Genomic DNA, 22,430 nt, shown 5'->3' with positions numbered 1-22,430 from the left:
GAATAGAACGCAAATCCCCGTTCTAATTTACAAACGCTAGCGCTCGGGTGTACAGACTCAGTAACATTCTTAAACTGATTCACTCTGAATGATCGGGCCAGTAAGTCTAGTTTAGAGAAGCAGTTCTGTGTGTGCCAGACGAATTCTCAAGTGTGCAAACTGCGATCTTAGGGAGGGCGCGATTGCGTTCATATTCCCCTGTTCGCCAACAAAAGGTCATTACAAACCTTTAAACATGCATAGGTTCTCGTATTTGAATGAAAAACGGTAGTTGCGTTCCTTCCATAGAAGTATATACAAGCCGCGAAGATTTCCGGCTTTCGTGAAATAGTGAAGACCCGTCATCGGGATAGTGGCGTACAAGCAGAGAAAAACGTTCTAGTTAGAAGCAGGTATTAGGCGTCAGCTACAGAGTTTTGTAATTGGCAACGACGAAGGGATGCTTTGTGTCCAAGGGTTATAACGAGGCTTTGTATTGATGCCCTTACCATGAACGAGGCAGACTTCCCACAAGGTAACAAGGGACGGTTCTGATGTTTATGAACTCTACGCTTTGACAGTAACACGCAGAAGGTATCCCGCGGTCAAATAGGCAGGAAATAAGAACGTGTGAAGTCACACACTAATTGCACTAAAGTGCACCATTTCACAACTGGGCTAACTAGCCCTTGGCTTAAAACCCCTTTTCTGCATTTTGTTAGTTGCGTGCGTAGAAATCTATTCAGAGCTCTGCAAACTGCACAACGGCGTTGTTTCTAGGCTGTGGTCCTGGAGGTGCAGACAGAAGTGGATGTGAGCAGTGATGCATGTTATAGCCCACCTGACTGTCCAGGCCGAGCGTGAGCAGCATGAAGAAGAAGAGGAAAGCCCACAGGGGTGACACCGGCAGCCGAGCCACCACTTCGGGGTAGACGATGAAGGCAAGGCCCGCGCCCTGGTCCACCACGTGCTCCACTTCGACGTTCAACTCATGCGCCAGGTAGCCGATCACCGAGAAGATCACGAAACCGGCGAAGATGCTCGTCAGCGCGTTGCTCACGGACACGATGAGGGAGTCCCTGCGTGAGCGGCGAAAAATGAACGTTGAGCCTTCCTTCACTAGCACAGTTGCACATATACACTGTGGCAATCTGTTTAACAAGCGATTTGTCTTCTCTGGAGTTTCCCCTTTTATAGGGTTGGACACGGCAGGTGGGCGAGAAACGGATCCGTTTCCCGCTATATATATATCCTTTCCCCGTACAGGCCCTAGCGCAGGCAACTTCGAAATTCAGTCAAGACATTAACGTTCTTGGGCTCTCATGAGAAGGTTGCAAAATATTAAACAAGCCTGCATCAGTTATTCTGCCTGTCATCGGCTCATATTATCGATTTTACGTTTCATGAAAGGCAGTTCCAGAGGCAGAGTTCTTTCCATAGTGCGCCGTAATGTTTGCTAAGCAAAACTTGCCGCTACCCTGAGGGACATGCGTGTCATTTTCCACATCCGTGCCCTCTTTTTCCCATAATTTTCCGCTCCAATTCCCAGTTTCCCGTTTAGAATTCCCATTTTCAAAATATCCATTTCTACCGTTATTTCCCGGAAACATTGAGAAGCACCGTTAGCCCTCGGTGTACGTAGCCACCACTGAGGAGAAAAGATGTTCTGTTCATTTTAACTGGTTTCAAAAAGTGCTGTATCGGCGCACAGAGAGACACGAAATCACGCTTGCGCATAGCACTTCCGTGTATATACTAATGGATTTCAAATTCTACGTCGTCCCGAGAGATCTACCGGCCGCCGGATGCTATCAAAGCAGAGTAACAACGAATGAGGAGAACAGCCCATTTTTTTGCACTCCATGGGAAGAGCGAAACTCACTTGTAGCAGTCGTTATGAAACTTGTTGTAAGACGAAAGTGTGATGAGTCCGCCCCAGGCTGGACTCAGAGCGAAAAATATCTGCACCGCTGCATCTCCCCAGACCTGAGAAAAGAGAAGAACCGCGGCGAATTATCATTTTGTTTTCACAAGACACTGAACAGGAAGCAGGCTCTAGTAGTCATTATGTACCCCCGGAAAAAATGTTTAAATAAAACGAACGTTGAGATGTGGTTTAAGGAATATGACGTTTCGCCGAGCAGCTTCTGAGAATATATAGCAAATGGTACAGGAAACACTTATGCTTGCACAAGTAGAGGTTTGGACTACTTTTAACAAGAGAGATTGCATTACTGGTTAGGCAGTGTTAAGATCGGCGTCGACAGGAAGCCGCTAGCGCCCACGTTTCTCCGGGATGGTTCCGAGAAACCCCTGCCTACCCGTCAACGTGTTTGCCTCAAGTCTGAACGCGAGATTTCCAACACTGGGACGCTCCCTGGGATGCCCGTCCAGCCCTGCGTCTCTCCGAGCCTGCGCATCGTCATCGTGGAGCGTGTTGCGCGTTCGGACCGGTCAGCCACCGGGGCGCTCTCAAGGAAGGCGTCCTGGCATGCGTCTCTCGTCGTCGTGGAACGTGTTGTGCGTTCGGGCCGGTCAGCTACACGCCATCTTTGAAACGCCATCTTTTGTTTCCATCGAAATGAAATATTTGGGGAAAATTGGCGAAAATAGCAGTACTGAACTGCCACGATTTATGATGTGAACACTCGAAGGATCACGGATATAGTTTTTATTTCGAAGAGACACATTACGCTTGAAACTACGAAAAAAAAGCTAATACAGATGGCAGAAAAATGTGTGCATATAAATGACGGACGACGTGATACGCAGCTGACTGATCCGCGAAATATAATTTACTGCGTTCGCTATGTGACATAAAAAGCAGCTGATTTGTGAGATGAAGGATGAGAAATTCACTTAAAACAAAGAAATCACTGCTAGGTGCGGTCCACTTTCAGAAAAGCCGAGAGTTAGCTTAGTACACAATTGTGTACAGTCGGTGGCAAAAGTCTTTGGACCGCATGCTCCGTAAAAGAAGCCGATAGCTCTCTTATTAGCCGCCGGCTGGAGACCACACTTGTGGTGGTGAAAGAAAAGAACGTTTGACTTTCACCGCCACAAGCGAAGTCGACAGTCAGGAGCTGTCAGCTTCGTTTAGGGAGCACACGGTCCAGACTTTTAAGGCGAAAGCCTTTAATGCCTCATACTGTCGTTAGCAGACGCGTCGGCAGCCGTGTCGACAGACGCGTCGGCAGGAATGTGGACAGACACGTCGGCAGCCGTGTAGACAGACGCATCGGCAGATTTGTCCGCCTTTCGGCGTCACTGCTTAAAAAGAAACTGCTCCGAGCGTGGGAATCGAACCAGGGCCTTTGGCATTTGAAGAGGAGACGCTACCACTCCGCCACGAAGGCTCAAGGTTCCAGCATGAATAAAGGCGCATCTAGTGAATGCATAGGTTTCATAAATAAAATAAAAGGAATAAAGTAAAGAAAAGGAAAATAAAAATAAGAAAATAAGCAAAAATAACAACAAAATAAAATAGGATACAAAAATAAAAATAAAAAACAATAAAAACAAGATAGGAGCAAAAATAAAAAAAAATATGAAAAATAAAAAAGTAAATAAAAACAAACAGTGCGCCAGGAAACGCTTTCGCCTTGCAGCACTTTAGAGAGCCAAAGTGCCCCCTGAATTTTTATTGTCCCCAACTTTATACACTTTTCGAAGGGTTAATTCGCTCTGGCGATCTTCGAGAACTCATTGACGTCAAAATCATTGTACTCGCCTGCGGGGTGAGCAGTAGCCTCCAATTGGGCGTGACGTAGAACATGATGCCCTCGTAGGCACCGGGTAAGGTGACTCCACGGAAAAATAATATCACCAGCACCACGTAGGGAAACAGGGCAGTGAAGTACACCACCTGCGACAGAGGGCGCAAGGAAGCGGTTTGTCTTCAGTCTGTTGGTGCTAAATACTAGAAGAACGACAGAGTGTGAGAATCATCCAGGTCTGATGCGCACTGTTTCTTTTTTTATTACGAAGAAACTCTTTTTTGCAGAGAGGGTATCTGTAAGTGTATTATTTTCGTTCAGCGAAGATCCTATCATGCCAACACCGTTCCAAGCATGTGAAGTCTTGGCCAAAAGTCCTAAGGCCACAGCGTTCACCTGCAGCGACATGAATGTCCATAGAATGTAATCGAGGGTTTGACGGAATCCCGTCTGGCGAGGGGGGAACATAGCAGCAGAAAATAGGAACACTCGCCAAAAAAGAACAAAGGAAAAAACAAACTGACGGTTCGGGGCCCGTACGGGTCTCTTGTTCACAGTGCAGCGGATGGACGAAGGTACATAAGTCACCATCTTCGTCCATCCGCTGCATTGTGAACAAAGGACCAGTACGGGCTCCGAAACGTCAGTTTGTTTTTTCCTTTGTTCTTTTTTGGCGAGTGTTCCTATTTTCTGCTGCTAATGCTCTGTGTAGTGGATAATTCAAAACAGAAGTCAAGCACGAAGCTTCTCCACATCCAGAAGAAATCTTCTGCTAGCTTTTCAAGGTTCCTCGGTCTTTAATAGTGCCGTAATGGCCTTACTATGGGGGCTGAAGCGAAAAGCCTTAGGCCTTAAGACTTTTGACCAAGACTGTACTTTGTCGATTAGTCGCGTGACACACTGCTTGATGTATTGCAAAGCGGAAAATTATAGGAGGAGAAGGCACGAATGTACACTCACTTTTCCCGAGGACTGGACGCCTTTGCAGAGGCATAGGAAGACAATGATCCAGGCAAGCAGCAAGCACAATGCCAAAGGCCACCGAATTTCTCCCGTCTCTCGTATACTTGGCGACTCGCCTAACACGAAGAACCTGCACAGCACACAAGACAAGCGTTACCACGTTGCTGTAATAACAGTGGGCAGCCCTCCATATGGGAGCTCAGCAGTAGCTTCTTAGGGAAAGAAGTTGGGCGCTTAAGAAATACTGCGGAGTCTTTGAAACCAGGTTTCTTGCTCCTAATAGCGTAAAGATCAAAATAATTCTAAAGTAATATTTACATGAAGGTATTTCGTAGCTCATCTGATACTCTGGAGTTTTTACAACTCGTTCTGGACTCTCCGTAAGGTAAGAACAAAACTGCACAGGTTTTCAGCACTGACCATGAACGCACGAAACACAGTCATCTGAATTAGTTACAATATGAGGAAGTTACCTGAAAAACGAAAATATGCTGTCAGGCTACCTCTTTAATACATACACTGCTCAGTCAAAGCTCTGAGGCAATCAACATCGCATTAAAAAAAAATGTTTACGTTCTGTGCATCAGGCATCAGAATAGAATATCACACGGTTCAACGTGTTCGGCATTACCTGAAGTATTCAGCCGAAGGAGTCCGTTTTGCCATGTTCTTTACAAGGGCTGATATATTCAGCTCTTGCGCCATACTTTGGTTGAAGCATGTCTGGTTGTAGTAGGACCCGTTGGTCCTAAAGCACGCGTCCGCGTCTTCGTACTGATAACAAGCTGGAAAATAAAGATACCCAGAGATAATCGCAATAAGGCAATGTGTCTCCGTATTTGTATATGCAATGTGATGACAGTGGCCGCCGTCATTGTTGCAATCCGCCATCATGTTAAGCCGAGAAAGGCGCCAGAACAGAAAAGTTTAGCCAATGCCTGGCCTCAAAACTTTAGAATCATGACGGGCACTTGAACAATGTAATACCGACCTCGGCATGCAAGCGCTCGATTCTGTCGTGCTAGAATTTCGATCTTGATTGCAATCGGATTAAAAGTGAAGCAACATACGTCAAGTAAATGTAAACCGAAGAGCAAGCGAATTTATGATAGCGAGTCTTGCTGTGCTCTACAAGTTTGGGTCAAATGTTGAAGAAGATGTAAAGGAGAAAAAGCTTTTGAAAAATATAAATTATCTTGAAGTTAGGCTCCTTAGCTACGTGCAACAAGTAAATTTTAGAAATAAGCAACGCTTTCGAAATTAAAGCCGTGTTGACTCAGCCTCAAATGAAGCCTTCTTCGGGGCAATGCGCACTATTTCGTGAGGGCCAAAGATGCAGTTTTTTTTTTCCGGATTGTTGGCTTAAGGCAAAGAAATCTCGGAAGGCAAACGAAAAATACTGGAACGTTGCCTCACCTGGAGTGCACCACTCCGGGTCGCACTTTTCCCACGGCAGCGTCTTCGACCACGAGGCGAACATATAGAACAACGTCCAAGCGATGATCAGGTTGTAGTAGAGCATTACGATGCCGGACACAATCACCATACCGTAGCCTAGACCTGTAGGAAGAATTCAGGAGCAGTCCTGAAAGCTTCTCCTAGAAACCCACAGAGACTGAAAATGACGCAGGTATTTGCTGCGACCGATGCCATATCAGTTCTGTACTTTCAGCAGATATATAAATCGAATTCGTCGCTTTTACAATGGACATCTGTGATGCTACGAAAGGAAGGCGTGCATAGGCACGTATAACCCACCAATCAGGAGCGCGTAATATCCATGTGCAAACCTCACTCCTACTGCCCCCTTGACCTCCCCTTCCTTCCCCTCTTATAAAAATTTGCACCTTTCTTAAGCAAGCCACGCGAGGCCATGCTTCATGCGTTTGCGCGTGAGAGTGAGAATTTAGGAATATTTAAAAAAAAAATGTCTTTCACTTTCCTGAACTTTAATTGAACTTGACCCGCGGTACAGTTTTTGCAGTTGAACTCATTTGTCTATTTCCTATCATTTTTTTTTAATTGACTCATTTATATATATGGCTCGGACCGCGCACATAGAATAATACGCATTAGGCAAGAAGGAAAATTTGCGTTATGAGCATTCCGGAATAAAGTAAACGGAAAGCATATGTAAACTTCAAGTTGGCAATCTAAACCTAACCAAGCCTATTAAGAACCGCCTCTTGTAAGCCGCAAGGCTCGGAAAAGTCGGTTAGTGCTAGTTTTTCTGACCTCTTTCAACCTCTCGTTGCTCTTTCTGCATTCTGATGTGAGATAAAACTGTATGCAATGCTGGGCAGCGTGTTGAGTGTCAAGATTGCTTGCATACGGGCAACACAAGTGGGGAAACACAAGACGCCCCGTCCCCCATAATCCGAAGCCCACAAGGGGACAGGGCTGGCGTCTGCGGGAGGAAGTAAAAGGGAAACACGTACCGTGGAAGAGAGGGCAGAAGCGCTCAAAGATGGCGATGGGCCCCAGACTAGAGTACTGCCCGAAGGACAGCTCCATGAACATGAGCGGAAGTCCCGCAAGGATCATCATCACGAAGAACGGGATCAGGAAGGCTCCTGCGAGGCACAGAAGAGGTGGGGAGTTTGAGAGCAACTCCACCGTTTTATTTTCTCTCGCTTTCTCTGGGGACGCGGGGACGCAGGAAGAAAACGCGTGCATAAACGACCGGATCCGCGCCTGAGCTTCTGGCCCCATCAGAATAACGCGGGCAGGACGAGATAAGTATCTCCACGTGGCACGCGAAGGCAATGAATCCAAGGACGTTGTCGTGAAGGGCGCGCGGAGCAGGGCGGCGCAAGCAGTACTCGAGATATTCTGAGGGATGAAAGACAACAAAAACCGGTATCTGAGTTGAACAATGGTAGAAAAGTTGACACACTTTGTGTTATGCTGAATTTCCTACTGATTTAGGGGGAAACAGACGCGACACTAGCGTGAACGGTCATCAAAAGCCCAAGGCCTATTAAGGGAGGTGTTAGGACAGCATGAGTGCATTCGGGGCGCGAGATGTCCTTCGCAGAGAAACCAGCTGCTGTTTTCGTTGTGCCCTCTGTTGATCGGCCAGCTCATCGACTCAGGCTACCTTTCTTTATTGCGCTGTTTTGGTCATTATTGGGGACGGACAATATGCACTTAACTGCGGCGGTTCTGAAAGATGTGTTTTTCTGTTTTTATGTGATTTCACAAATTCAGGTTCTCTAAAAAATGATACTTAGAGATACCGAACAGTTCATTTTACTGTGTACTTGTGCGTCCAGAGGTAATATTGGGCATTAATAAATATTTTTATAACAGTGAAAGAAGTCTGTTAAGAAATGCCCTAGGAATGCATCTTAAACAAAGCGCCCTTCACTGAGAACCTGGCATTAGAGTGCTAAATCACGCAGGATAGGGACACATTAATTGACAATGTGAACATCAAATTAAATACGAAGCAATACGAGAAAGCCGCCACACAAGTAAAAAAAAAAACAATATTTTTCTGATCTTTATGACATGTGTGGCTGATACGCCAATCATCGAACCATGCACGTTCAATCGGCTAATATGCAAAGCTATATTACAATTTACTGCTTTATATGCATGTTTAACTATACCAGGTGTTTCAAATTATTCAATAGAAGTTTTTCGTTGAAAAGGCATGAGAGATACGACAGTGCAGTTTGTGCTGGTGAATTCTATTTCATGGCGGACATTATTTTTTTGCTAGAGCTCTATACATAACGATTAATCAACTAAACTATTCTAATCAACTTTTTTTAAAAAAGCGTTTATTTGCGAAACTGAAGGCAGGGAACATCGCAGACGAGCCAAGTTTTTATATTCCTCAATCGGCAATGGGCTTCGAAATATCGAGCGTCAAAAATACGCATCTGAAGGCTAGTTCAGTTGGCTTTCTGGTATTGCACATTTATAAACTGGTGTCGCTGCGCGTAGTATCGCTGCGAAAATCATTTTAAATACGTTTACGCCGCAAAATAAACAATCCGTGCTTGTATTTTCTGCAATAGAAATGCGAACGACGCCATTTTATGAATGTGCAACGCTAGAAGGCCTACTCAGCGACCTCTAATATGCCTAATTTCGGCGTTCTGTATTTTGAACCACAATGCCTATTAAGAAAATTGAAAAATTGGGCGCACCTCTGATGTTGACGGCCTTTAATTTGGCAATATAATGCTGCTCCATAGAATAAAAAATACATTACTAGTTAAATTTAGGTAATTCTTTATTTAATAACGGAACTCTATGAGTTACGTAATGTCCGCCATGCTGTAGAACACACCTCCACAAACCGCGTTGTAGCATCTCTCATAGCTTCCCAAAGAAAACTTGTTTTGAATAGTTTGAAACACACGGCAGTTTTTATATTCTCGCTTGTTTTAACAAGTAAACCTCAACTTCATTTCAGTGTTCTCCAAAAGTTTACTATATCTAGAATGTATAGAAGTTTATTTCAAACTCTAGGAGACGCAAGCAGCCTGTAATCCATGTCGTCCTAGCCAATACCAAAACTAATGAGAATCCGAATTTTAACACGCGATCGCACAGACAAGCCCGAGGGCCTGCACGAGTTAGCAGAAAAAGGCAAGAGCTAACTAATCTTTTTACAAGGACAAACTAATGTTTACATGCTATGGCTTCAGTTTGTAAACGCGCCGGTTGCCAATTTTCATTCACCCTAAAGATTCCCTACTGCTTTACCATCGTAATGCTGACAGTTGCGAACGCATTCACGATGCCAATATCTATACGGCTGGCCCTAAATTCCCTCTGATTTAATTTTTACTAAGGCACTAAGACGTTGTCATAACTTTCCTTCCTCCCTTTCTTTTCTTTCTTAGGCTTGCAACTGATATACTATTTTTACTACCACAGTTTTTAAGATTTCAGCTACATAATTTCGGCTACACTTTCTCACTCGGAGACGAACATTCTTCTTCGGCGGGCTTCTGCGCTTACTTGTTCGCAGTCAGCGTGCCCAGGCAACCTATGACCGGATGTCTAAGTCTCAGCTATATCGTAAGCTGGCAACCGCAGGTCCGCTCACTTATTAGTCTTATTCCAATGACAAACTGAGCTGTTACTCCAACTCGCTTTGTTGAGATCACTAGCTCAAACTCTTAAGACTTGCTCAAAGATTTCTTTAATATTTGTCATTCCCAGGTCACGCAATGTGCGCTAAGTAAGAAAAAAATAATGCTTGTTCAATCATTAAATGATATACCTATTTAATTTCCTGCACTTCAAAACAAGCTTGTTGAAATGGAAATCACACGCTTAGAATAATGAACTACAAGTTCAAAAGGGCCATTTGCCGTGCTCTAGCTCGCGCAATAGTTATTAAAAAAAAAATGATATCTACTGTTCTTCGCTGGCGCACCTGAAATCTGTCCAGGTGGAATGGCAGGGTTAGGACGCGCTCGACACCTGTTACGCCTTCATACGCACCGCCCCCGTTGCTGTAGACGAGGTAGGGGAACCGCCAGACGTTCCCCAGTCCCACGGAGTATCCCAGAAGTGAGAGGATGAAGTCGAAGCGGCCGGTCCACGTGCCGCGTTCGACGTACTCGCCGTCCGAGCCCCGCTCCTCGTCCTCGCCTCCCCGAGGGGAGAGCGGCACCTGGGAGCTGACCCGTGGAAACTCCTGCTCCATGTCATTCTGCGAAGGCAGCGAGAGAAAGGGCTCAGGGTCGCCGGCTCGGCAGAAGCGCAGCCGGCCGGCCTAACGCTGGCTCCTCAGATCACTCTCCACGAGGGCCAAAATCGCTGCGCACTGGCCTCATCGATCAATGGAACACAAAGCCAGTTTTTATGCTCTTCTTGAGGCCAGAGGCCAGAGACACCGCTTACACACACTGTTCCCTGTAAGCGCGCACTCTTTTGTGAGCGTGATATATGTCCTCTACTCTCTACTTCCCTCCTTTTGATCTCTTCTCCTTTCCCAAGTGGAGAACAGCAAACGGCACCGCCACAGTCCGGTTAACCTCCTTGCATTCCTTTTATAGGCTGTCGCTCTCTCCCTGCCTGAGAATATGCACCAACACGATCAGCGTCATTTCTTAAGCTCAAACGCCTTGGATTTTAGACGTCGCGCGATGAAAACGGTCCCTTAGGATCACACACTAAAGAGCACAGCAAAGCTGATCCGAGGGCACTAGCAGGAGCAAATATTGGCTTGGATTCTTCGCAGTGTCGTAAAATACAGGCCGTCCTAACGTTGCATAACTTTGAGAAGCGCAAACGCACCAAAGCGTCTCCAGGATAAAAGCTCCGTAATGGCTTTGCTTGATCGAACTAGGCATTCGCTGATGGGGGCACTGCGCGCAGAGTATGGCGGCAAAGATCGTTGCCTCTGATCATCACCATCGGTCATCGAGAGCATTAGCTGAAGGCACCAGCGGCAAAAAGCCGCATCCCGCCTGGTGCCCTTGTAAAAGGCTCTTGCCCCTGGTTTGATAGTTACGATTTGGGCAAGCGATGCAGGATCAATGCGTGACGCTTTGATTTAAATTGGAGAAAACTACAATCAATGTCGGATATGCAACCTATGAATAGATCGAATCGAAACTGCGCATGTCGTTTTTGCCGTCTCTAAAAGCGGCAGAGCGTGATAAGAGGGATTACGGGGGACAATCTAGCCTGGACTGTGTTCGCGCCTGCGGCGCCCCAGAGGCTCAAAAGTGAAGGTTTTAGCAATAAAATCTCGCAGATTTCTCTTCTCGTTTTCAATCAATCCCTCAGTCACAAAACCTGAAGGAGTTGAACGCGGCCACTTGTGGCCCGAAATGGGCCCCACGAAATTCTAAAAAAACGCGACTGGAAACTTTTATAACATTTCCGCACGTTATACGTGACTTCTATACTTCGCTAGGCCGTGTTGCTCAGTCATCTTGAGGATATTTTCTATCAAAGCTTCTCGTGCTAAGGTAGCCAGATCTAGCCTCGAACGTCAGAGTACTGTCCTTTAAGTTTTCTTAAAACCTTGCTCTTTAATATAAGTGCATGGCTTCTTTTGCTTATATATTATTTTTAAAGATTTCTATTGGAAGCTATGCAGCGCCATCCCGCGGAAAGAATTCATCAAGGCAGAGCACGTAACGCTGCAGTGCATTCAGACTGCATACTTCGGCCTCAGACCGGCTGTCTATTTTACCGCACTTTGTATGCACTCCATTCATGCATCTACAGGGAGACGACTGAACCAGCGTCTAGTTAACGACAAACCGTCGCGTTTACGTACTGGGCTTGCTCATCCTTTAGTCTTGCCTTTAGTCTCTGGTTTAGCTATTTTAGCTCCACTCAGTCAGCGTTGATGGTTTAACGCCTGTCATCTTCGCTGTTACACTCGTTTCATAGGTCCATTAGCCGTCGTCTTTAAATAAAGCACAGGCGCGCCTTTGACGCATCTTCGTCCTTTGAGGTTAGCGATGCTGAGAGGTTATCATTCAGGTACCTGCCCACTCCTTGCTTCGTTAAGCGTCAATACTTCCGTGAAGAGAAACAACGGCTTTAGTAGTCCTTAAATGAGACTCTTGTTAAAATGCAAATAAGGGTGAAGAATTCAATGGCTTTCAGAGATGCCAAACGCACTACTGTTCGTGACCTTTCTCCGAATTAAATCTATCTTTAAAGTCAACCTTTGATTAGAGAAAGAAAAAATAAGTATCGGTGAAAAGAAACTATTCTTAGAGGTACATGAAAATGCGTTGTCAGGTACGAGCTTAAGACTCCATTAGCGTAGCGGAAATCTGAAATATTATTTTCTTCGTATTTTTATTAATAAGTGCACTTAGAACTTTGTATTGATTACGCAGAGAAAAAGCTTGCAACACGATCGAGAAAATGTCGGTAGCATATGCAAAAGAAAATGCCGACATGGCGTTTCTCTTTATCTCCATCCTAATTGGATGGAGATAAAGAGAAAAAGAACATCAGCCGAAATCCGAGTAACTTATTACTCTCCAAACCGGGGTACCAGTACGACGACAGCAGTCCTCGAGAATCCAACATCGAATCGTTCGAGAGCAACCCGTCGCCAGCAAGAAAGCCACCGACGAGCTAAATTTCTGCCGCGCATCGTCCCTCCCACGCCTCCTCTAATCGTGACAGATACGTCGCGCGTAGAAACCATTATTCCTACACAGCCGGAGGAGGTGTCGAGGGACGCAACTTCGCGGGACGTCCTGTTTCATGGCAAAAGCAAACCAAGTGAGACCATGAGTGCGGAGGGAGACACGGTACAATGCGTCGTTAAAAGCTTTTTAATGTTAACGCTGTTCAACTCGCGCGACAGCTTTCTCAATCTTTTTTTCCTTTTCTTCTTCCCTGTCCTCGTAGCTCGCCCTCTATAAATCATCAAATCATTGACGTCGAACTCGGCGACGAGGCGTTGCGCGGGCGGCGACGGCCCCTAACCGTGCATACGGACAAGGACACTCTTCCCCATTTTGAGCGTTGCCTACCAGTTCCTCCACTCCCCACGTACTCCTTACGCTCCCTCTACGCCGACGTACATCGTCTGCTTTATTTTGCTTTTTCTTTTCGTCTGAGTATCTAGCTCACCCTTTAACGCTCCGGGCTTTCCTCTTCAGACACACCCCACGGTGTGTCGAAACGGGAAGGAAGAAAAGAAACACAGCTCACTGGGAAGAACAAAACGAAAGGTAAAAAGGGCGGGAGTGTTCTCGGTGACACGAGGAAGAAGCGGGTCACAAAGGAAAACGAGGGTACGGCCGCAGTCACGCTTTTGTGCCCGGGAAGAACTGGGTCAGCCGCCGACGGGGAGAAGCGCCACGATGACGCTCAGGCGGCCTTTAGCCGACTGGGGAGCGGAGTCCCTTTTCTCCCCCGAGCTCTTCGCTTCGTTCGTTCTCTGGCGACCGTTCGCGGCCGTATGGCGACGTTCTCCCTCTCGGACAAGAAGGATTTTAGGGAGAGGCACGAGGCAGAGCTCTTTATCTTTTTTTTTTTTCCAAGAAGGAACGTTAGAAGGATTATCGGTTGTAATGCCGTGAAAACCATCTTTGTTTCGCGCTCTCGATTTTTTTCATGGCTGAAGGACGTCATGCATATTGACGGCTACTTAGCTTCAGTATAGTAGCCTGACCATAGCGTAAGATTCAGTTGACCCGTTTTGTGATAGAGAACAAAGGGCACGTGTGGAATTGCTCTGAGTGACAATCGGTCGATGTCATTAGCTGGAGGGTTTCATTTGAGAGGCATTTACCGCTGCTTTCTTGAGTTTCATTCTACTAGAGTAGTGTATCGGCTCGTAATGAGTTCATCCAGGAATATATACATCTCGACGGCTGAGAAAACTAGGTAAACATAGTTGATTTTTGCCTAATTTACTTACAGTGAAAATGCGAAGAGAAGTCAAGACGCCATTTTGGCCTGCTCTGTTAAACCTGTCGAGCATTTTCGCCTTCTTGTAAAGTTTATTTCTTTTTCAAAAGAAGTAAAGGGGATGAAGTGCGGCCGAAATAGCCCTTATGATAGAATTCACACATTCAATGAAGAGGAGAAGCCGAGAGATAGCCTTGACGAAAACCTCCCCGCGGCAAAAGCTTAAACGTGAAAGAAAAAAAAACGAATTGAAGAAATATTGCCGAAAAGGGATAAAACCGCTCTTAGTCGGTCACGTAGGACGAGAAATACACCTACTCGAAAATATTACAACAAAAAACGGGAGTTCCTCCACAGATGAAAAATAGGTCATTTCTCCTTGCAATCGCATCGAACAGTACGTATAACAAAACAAAAATAAAAAGAAAACCACGCAGCAGCCCGTTTTTCTTGAACTGCGATTGCAGCATTCGATTGCACCGTTGAGAAAGATGGAGTGAAAACGGTCTCAGCGGCAAAATAACGACCAGCAAAAAGGAACATCGTGCCCACGCCGAATCGTCCGTTTTCTCGAAAGTCTACTCGGGCAGGCCCTTAGGAACTAGGAAGGGCGGGTCGGTCGAGAAGGTGGCGACGAGACACGTCGACACCGCTGCTTCGCAATACGAAGATGCGCCGCGAAATAAAAAAAAAAAAAACCGCTTGGCACGGGCACAAGGGACGCGCCTGGCGTTGGAGATCAACGCGGTCACGTATATAGCGAAGCGCGCTGCTACTGCCATTTGCGCAGGCACGCAACGACGTTCGCTCAATATGCAACTCGCGCGGAGAATCGGCTCGCCTGTTCGTTCGTCCGTCCCTCCGCATGCCCGCGGGGCTCGTAAAAGCGATAGCGCTTTATGGCGTCAGCGGTCACCGTGCGCGAACGCTGTATGGGCTTTCGGAGCGGCTCGTTTTTGCTCTTGACGTTCGCCGCGCCTTTTCTTTTTGCCATTGGTGCGTTTCTTTCGCCCCCCCTTTACCACTCTTTGATTTCTTTTCTTGATGCCTGGTGCGGCGCGGACCGGACAAGCGTTTATAGCGTCATCCGCTGGTTAGCGAGTGTCGGGTGTCCATCCACAGGTGGACAGGTTGACTTACGAAACAGAAAGATGGGTGCGCACGTACGACGATTTTGGGACGCTGAAGCTAGATCACGCAGGTTTATGCTTGGCTGGAAGTGTAAATTGCAAGCGAGCATCATAGGCTGGCTATACCGGCGACACTTGGTATGCCATGGTGGATGGCAGGCTGCAGGTAGGCCAATCGAGCGGATCAAATAGAAACTACCACAGCATCCCTGCATATCTGCACTTCATTTCTTGAGCCTCGTGACAGGGTATAAGCCGCTTGAGCGCAAAGAAGCTGAATAGGCGAGCACACATAAGGGGATTTTCTCAGGAAGCGTCATACAGACCTCGGCAATACAAGTCTTTCCCGAATTTCTCACTACCAGAATGTAAAATATTTAGCGCAAACAAAACTACTACGGTCGCGCAGAAAACTTAGGCGTCTAGGAGGACCAGCTTTGGAGGTATACGGAAAACGGAGAAAATGAAGCGGTCACAAAGGATTCTATTTTCGGCGGCTTATAGTAAGGCTCACGAAAGAGGATTATAAAGCTTTTCCGGGCGTAGAGACTTATTTAGCCGCTCGTATTATTTTCTTGCTCTCTAAACAAAGATGGAACCTTTGAAGAAAATGTGGGGGATTTAAGCGACAAAAAAACATTTCTTAGCGCTCCAGCGTACGCTCATGGCTATCACTACTCAGTAGAGCTCTTGTATTATCGAATCATAATGAAAATATGTGCGTACGAGCATCGACGCAGCATTGAAATATTTGAGGCTTCGCCGAGATAAGCGTTTTTGGAAGTATCTTGTTGAAACAGATCGACGTGTTCTCTGTACATTTTTTTTATTTGATTACTCATGCCAATGAAGGGAGAGCAGTATGCCATATGCTAAAATTTGTTCAGCTCTTCGCACCGCAAGTACCGCAATTTCCAGTGCACTGTCCACGTCCGGTGAATTCAAGGCAGAATTCTGGCTGAAAAAAAAAAGTACTCTTTTTTTTTTTTTAAATTGCCCGTACCTGGGACCGGGTGTACTACTAGCGCATTAAAATGCATGCGAACGTGCTAATGAGCGTGATCTGACTTGTGGGAGATGAAGGAAGTCCGTCGTTTTTAAGTCGGAAGACTCGTCATTGTCATCGGAATATTCGCTGCTACTCTCTTCATATGGAGCACACTCAACAGACCAAGTTTAGCGAATCGTTCGAAGATATCATGGAAAGGAATCGCCTTCCAGGATTTCGCCGTCCACTTGCACAGTTCTGCGTAGGTTCATAAGATAGGAACTTATGCAGGCAAGCACTCGTAGAACCATCCAGCTACTAGGTAGTAAAAGAAGCACCAAAACTTGGTAATAGAATCGCTTTGGACATATGATGCTATATTGGATGATACTGAAGAAAATATTCAGTAGAAACTGCACTTACAGATAGTCCGCAAAAAGCATGTATAGCCCGCAGGATTTATACCCGAGGTTACGGTAGTACAAGCCGCAGCACTACTGGATTCTGCGCCGAAAATAACACGCAGAGTATAACTTGAATATTCAAAGGAATTCTCGCCCTTGTGCACAGAAGCCGCTCAGGAGCAGCTCAACACTCACGAGATGTCCCTCAGTAAGTCGTAGCATTTAAGGTGAAGGAGGTCTGGATATATGGTTTCTCCCTAACCTCTTTTTTTTTCCCTAAATAAATTCACTTTCTTAGTCTTGTTCTTCCTGCAACGTTGGAACTCTGTGGTCTGCACCTGAAACAACCCGCTAAACCTGTCCTTCACACCTGAAAAAAGCTTTCAATACATCCGCCAGCTCGTCACCTCTAAAGTAGATATAACCTTTAGAATATTCAGCAGACCAGGATTAACAATAGATTAAAATGTCGGACGACCTAATTTTTCCATTCTGATTAATTTCTAGGTGGATGTGTGAGAAAAGAACCCTTGGTTCTAACAGTACGTAGATTCCACCCTTCTGCCTGTCTCACCTCAAAGCCTCACCTCATGAGAGCCAAATGGAGCGCAGACGCAGCGCTGCGTGGAGCCACTTGCTTGCGTTGTGCCTCTAAAAGCACTTCGTGGCTCTTTGCTGCAACTCAGCACTGCTATGCAGTGAAACACCCGCTCGCACAGGTATGCAAATACGGTTTAGTAACGACACGTAAGTACCGCTGGCTGGGCAACTTAAGGCGAGTTAGAGGCGCAGAATTTAAACGGAGAGTTCGTCGCTCATCGACAGCGTGGAATCGAGCAGGATGATTAAACCGCGCCCGCCCGCCGCCAGCCTCAATCGATACAAACTCGGCGCCTTCCCGCAACGTCGCAGATTCTGCACATATGAGAAGTACAGCGGTGACTCGGGCAACTACAGAATTGCACCTACAAGCAACTCTCATGCGCGCGGGAGCGCGGCATAAAAATATTGGACCAAATGGTTTCGTTGATACAGTGTTGGCACGTTTCAGCATCTTTCACGTACATACTCGTATTTGCTGTCAAGGCGCATTCCCATAATATACGTACAGTCATGCACAAAAGTTTTCGGGATGCGGATGAGCGGGGAAAAAAAAACCCTTTTTGCGTTGCTTCGATAGCCCGTCAGATGGTGTTAGAGAGTAGAGTTAGAGAGTAAGCTTGCATCAAAGAGAGTGCGCTAGGGAACAGTTTGCTCCCTTTTTACTCTTTTCTGTAACTGTAGCAAATAGAGAACGCATGTCTTTTCGCGTTTCTGCGCATTTAATTGACTTGCTGTGCCTAATCGCACCACAATAAATTTATTTTTCCCGAACCCACATCCTGCAAACGTTTGTCTCATACGCATGCATGCGTATACGTTTAAAGGTATGTATACCTACATCGGTATTTGTATACATATGAAAGAAGCCAGCACTCATTGAATGCAAATAAAGCATTGAAATTTTTTTTATTTTATAATTCGTGGTGTTGATTAATGGGAAATTAGTGGTGTAATTCGTTGACACCTGAAAGATGATTGATTAGAAACTTTGTATGTCGAAGTAAGCAGATAGAAGCTTTAATAAGACGTAGAAGCTTTAATGCTTGCACGTAGTTATATTTACACTTCAACTGTCGGCGTATAACCGTGCCTAAGCTGGTAGAAACCGTCCTACTGCAGTGGAGCTGCGGTGGGCTCCATCATTCAGTTGTTAAGTTTAAAATCAAGAGCACCGTCCATGTGTTAAACATCACTCAGACATGAATAAAAAAACAAAGAGCAGCTAAAAGCATAATAGCACAGTGGTCATTACAAGGTTTAAGGGGAGTGATGTTGCTGATATTCAAACCTTTTTCTATTGGCGCAGCGAGTATGCAGCACTGGTGGCTTTTCGGGGCGCTCTACACGAAATAGGCTGTGAGAAAAAAAAAGAAATTACCACACCAGGACGAGAGACGTGCTGTAAAAAGACAGCTATACTTGGAGGAAAGGAACACGGTTTGAAAATCTGAATTCGCGGTTCGACGCTGCAAGCAAGGCACAGGTAGAACTTAGGTGTAAAGACAATGGATAAAGACCATCTACACCACTGAACATATATCCCGATGTTCTATGGCATTGAGGAATCGGAGGTAGCAACAGAACGTCACACATCACAAGTGCGGCGCGCTTTGAGTTTGAAAAAGAGACGTGATCACTGAAGCCAATATCTGACTTTTGTATGAAGGGTAAATACTTAACGTGAGTCTTTCTTACGCCGCTTCTCCTAACTAGCGTACCGGATATTCACGCGCACGCACTCGTTTTCATAGTCCCCAAATAACCTTCATCGCCTAACGTGACAAGGAGGAACTGCTCAATCGACTCATCATCATTCATCATCATCAGCCTGACTGTGCAGGGCAAAGGCCTCTCCCATGTCTCTCCAATTTAACCCTGTCCTTCGCCAGTTGTGGCCCCGTATCCTCGCAACCGATTGAACCGTATCCCGCACTCAATCGACTATGGCACCATTAATTTGTTCCTTTCCTGCATGTATTTACTGCTCAGTTTATTTAGCAAGGTACGCTCCACCCTAACTGATTAAGCATGCGGAAAATGGCAGGCGTTCCGTGCATTCGCAGGGCACTGCTCTGTGGGCCCCGCTCAGCAACGCACAGGAAAGGCTCAGCGACAGGCTAAATGCGGAATATTGACTCGAACCCGTATCGATTGCTCTCGGAAGATGAGATTGTGTACATGGCCCGTTTTTTTCCGCCTTTTTTGCCGGGAGCCCGACAGCCTGGCATTCGTGCAAACGCACTCACGCCCGTTCAAAGGCGCCATCAGGACAGCAAACTTAGTTGACGGCGGGCAGGCACTAACGGGAGATCCAAAGAAATTGCGCGCTTTCGAAAAAAAAAAAAAAGCTGAAGTGGTACCTAACCGAAATAAAGAAAAAGAATACGAATAACGTCTGCAGTCACAAAACAGGGACGTAAGTTGTACAAGGGGTCAGTTTTGTACAATCGTACTGGGAACCGAAGGACAAGCACCGGAGACGAAACACTGTTTGCAGGCGCGAAAAAGAAAACAGCGAAGATAAACCTCTACTAAAGGTTGTTTTATTCTCAGACAGCATCAAAGAAACAGTTGGTCTATAGAGAGGAGTTTATGGCACGGCAGGCAACATATAGAAATAAAAAATCTGGAGCAGCTCGCACGTATATATAAACAGATACACTCGTTCGGTGCGTTTTTTTTTTTTTTTTGAGAGCTGAGTGGAGAGCTTGGCAGACCAATGAAGTGGCGGAGCTCTTTTTGAGAGCGTCAACACACACGCACGAGTCGGCGTCAGCGGGGAGTCCGCGACTCAACAGTGGAGGGCTCTAGGGGGAGGGACGCGAGGAGAGCCGACTCTGCGAAGCGTGAGAAAAAAAAAAAAGTGAAGGCAGGAAGGAAGGCTTCTGCGCCGCGCTTCGGCGCGCGCCCGCGGGCTGCCCGCTGCGAGAGACGCCGCGGAGCCTCGCGTCGCTGCCCGCAGCGGCGCGCCGACCTCCGCAACTAGCTGATGACGTTGCTGGCGTCGCCACCGACGTGGCTTCGTTTCTGCGTGTGTCTGTGTGCTCTGCACTGCCGCTACCACCGGATATGAAACGAGAGACGTGGGAGCGCGGCTTGTCTGTACTGTGTGTACACGGCGCGCGACGCAGTGACCACCTCGTGACGCGGTCTACGGTTTCGCGCGGCGGGCCGCTACCCTTTCCATCCTCCTCCTCTTCGGTGCGAAAACTGAGCGGGTCGTAGTCATCGACGTCTAACAGTTGCGGCCGAAAAAAATAAACGTATAAAAGTTTGGTCCTTCTCAAACGAAACGCCGGCACACAGCGTCGTTGTGCCTACTGACAGGGGCGTGCATGCTAAACCTGACTACCCTATCGACGTTAATGAATCCTCACTGCAGTAGCAGGCCAGGGCCATGTTACCACCGGCCGACCTCTCCTTTTCCTCTCATTAAAATTCCTCTCTCTCTCTCCCATTTGGACTGGGGAAGACGACCTGCACTTTCTTTTGCAGACAGAAGCGAAAAGCTGTGGGGAAACACAGCTGAAGAAAGTAGACAAAGCACACAATTTCTTCCAGCTGATTTAGCTGTCAAAACTAGCCCAGCTCCTCACCATGCGCGTTGGAGATTTACTTGCGAAACCTTTCTTTCGCATGAGCGTGGTAGAGCACGCTTTATAAAATAAAATGGGAGATCTAAGGCATATTGTGGCAAAGAAGGAGGCAGCTTTTAAGCCTTTCATAATAGTAGCAGCGATACTTTAATGAAATACATTAAAAATTCCGAATGTAGCCTTACTAACCGCTAGGTTACGGAGATCAATCGGAGCAGAAATCATACAATAAAGAAATGCATGGAATAAGACCCTAGTATTGGCTGACGAAAGCTCTGCTACATGACTGTGTAGTTCTGCTGGTGCTGTTTTTTCCTTAAAAGATCACCTGCGGTTTAGCAAGAGTGTTTATGTAACTACTTCTGGTTCTGGAAAAACAAACCAGCTACTGTTTACGAGTGCACTTGTGGGGCCGCTGTTTCGAAGGTCTCGAATGTAACGTGAATCTACATATTAAACGAAGTTTCAGCCCCTCTAGTTTTTGTTGTTGTTGGAAAGAAGACAAGAAAGTAAAAATCAGCTGTCTATACCGCGAGGCGGCCATATCAAAAGTTGGGCAATGGTGCAGTCGACTTTCAGCGTCGCTTTGTTAGCCGCTCAGGAGAGCAAAATAAATGCAGCCGAACGCTTTTACATTACATAACGCCTTTTCGCGTTGAAACCCGAAAACATGATGATTCTACTTGGCTCAGTGGTCTGCTCAGAGATGAGGACATCGTTCTTGCGCAAGAGGAATGCCACATCAAGAGAAATGGGGTAAAAAGAAAAAAAAAACATGGACAATGGGCTATGCGCGCGGCCTAAGGTTGGTTGCCTGTAGCGAAAACAAGCAAATTTATGAAAATGGCAATCAAATTACTTCTTATATAGTTATTTCTATTGAGAAATATCAGTCTCTCCGTAAGCCTACTATGATACTGACAGATCTATTCTTCTGTCAATGGTGTCTTACGAAAGACACTAAAGCGATGCAAAACCTTTCACAGACAAACGGCCTTCAGTACCGAAGATCGGTCATATCTTGCAGCTTTTGTGTACCTTTTTTTTTTCACTGCACCGAACTTTTCAGCAGAGGATTCTTTTCTTTATTAGAGTACACGTGGGCATTACGAGAGCCCTATACGGAGATCAGGACGCTTGACTGATTTTAGCTACTCATCATTATCATCGGCAGCAGCATGACTATGCTCACTGCAGGGGCATAGCCATGTTCCCATATCTCACCAATTAGCCTTGTCCTTCCCCGCAAACTTATCAGTCTTATCCTTAAACCTAACTTTCTGCCACCCCTTGCTACGCTTGCCTTTTCTTTAAAACCAGCCCGTTATCCTTAACGACTGTCGGTTATTCTTTTCTTCCATTTGCATGCCCTGTTCAAGGCCATTTCTTCCTTTCCACTTCGACTGGGATGCCATCAACCAGCGTTTGTTCCCTGGCAAACTCTGCCCTCCTCTATCTCTTAACCTTACTCCGATCATTTTTCTTTCCATAGCTCGTTGCGTTGTCCTTAAAGGGCAACTGAAGAGTTTTTAGAATTCGATGATTTTAGCCGAGCCAAATGCTTGAAACTTGCAGGTAAAGCATGCGAAATTTTTTTGGGCTACGATTTGAAATGGTGATGTAATCGCCGATTAAAGGGACATCGGTGTTCAGGCTTCTCTGCAGTGCACAGCGACAGGCAGAGG

General features: G+C 46.2%; 1 protein-coding gene across 5 annotated transcripts in view; it reads right to left on the bottom strand.

Moving 5' to 3' along the window:
- Positions 1-22,430, bottom strand: part of LOC149372630 (sodium- and chloride-dependent glycine transporter 1-like) — a 143,894-nt gene that overhangs the window by 13,700 nt on the left and 107,764 nt on the right. For all 5 annotated transcript variants that reach the window (XM_089567159.1, XM_089567157.1, XM_089567160.1 and 2 more), the window contains exons 2-9: positions 10,128-10,338; positions 7,097-7,231; positions 6,075-6,218; positions 5,290-5,443; positions 4,656-4,788; positions 3,710-3,844; positions 1,862-1,965; positions 821-1,058 (exon numbers count right to left, since the gene is read on the bottom strand). In XM_089567159.1, the coding sequence (XP_089423285.1) occupies positions 821-1,058; positions 1,862-1,965; positions 3,710-3,844; positions 4,656-4,788; positions 5,290-5,443; positions 6,075-6,218; positions 7,097-7,231; positions 10,128-10,338 (1,254 nt within the window). The remainder of the gene's footprint in view (positions 1-820; positions 1,059-1,861; positions 1,966-3,709; positions 3,845-4,655; positions 4,789-5,289; positions 5,444-6,074; positions 6,219-7,096; positions 7,232-10,127; positions 10,339-22,430) is intronic.

This window comes from Amblyomma mixtum, chromosome 1 (assembly GCF_055824585.1).
Source record: "Amblyomma mixtum isolate Tamu chromosome 1, ASM5582458v1, whole genome shotgun sequence".
Lineage (NCBI taxonomy): Eukaryota > Metazoa > Arthropoda > Arachnida > Ixodida > Ixodidae > Amblyomma > Amblyomma mixtum.
The sequence above is the reverse complement of the archived record's forward strand: the minus strand, read 5'-3'. Positions and strand labels throughout refer to the sequence as shown.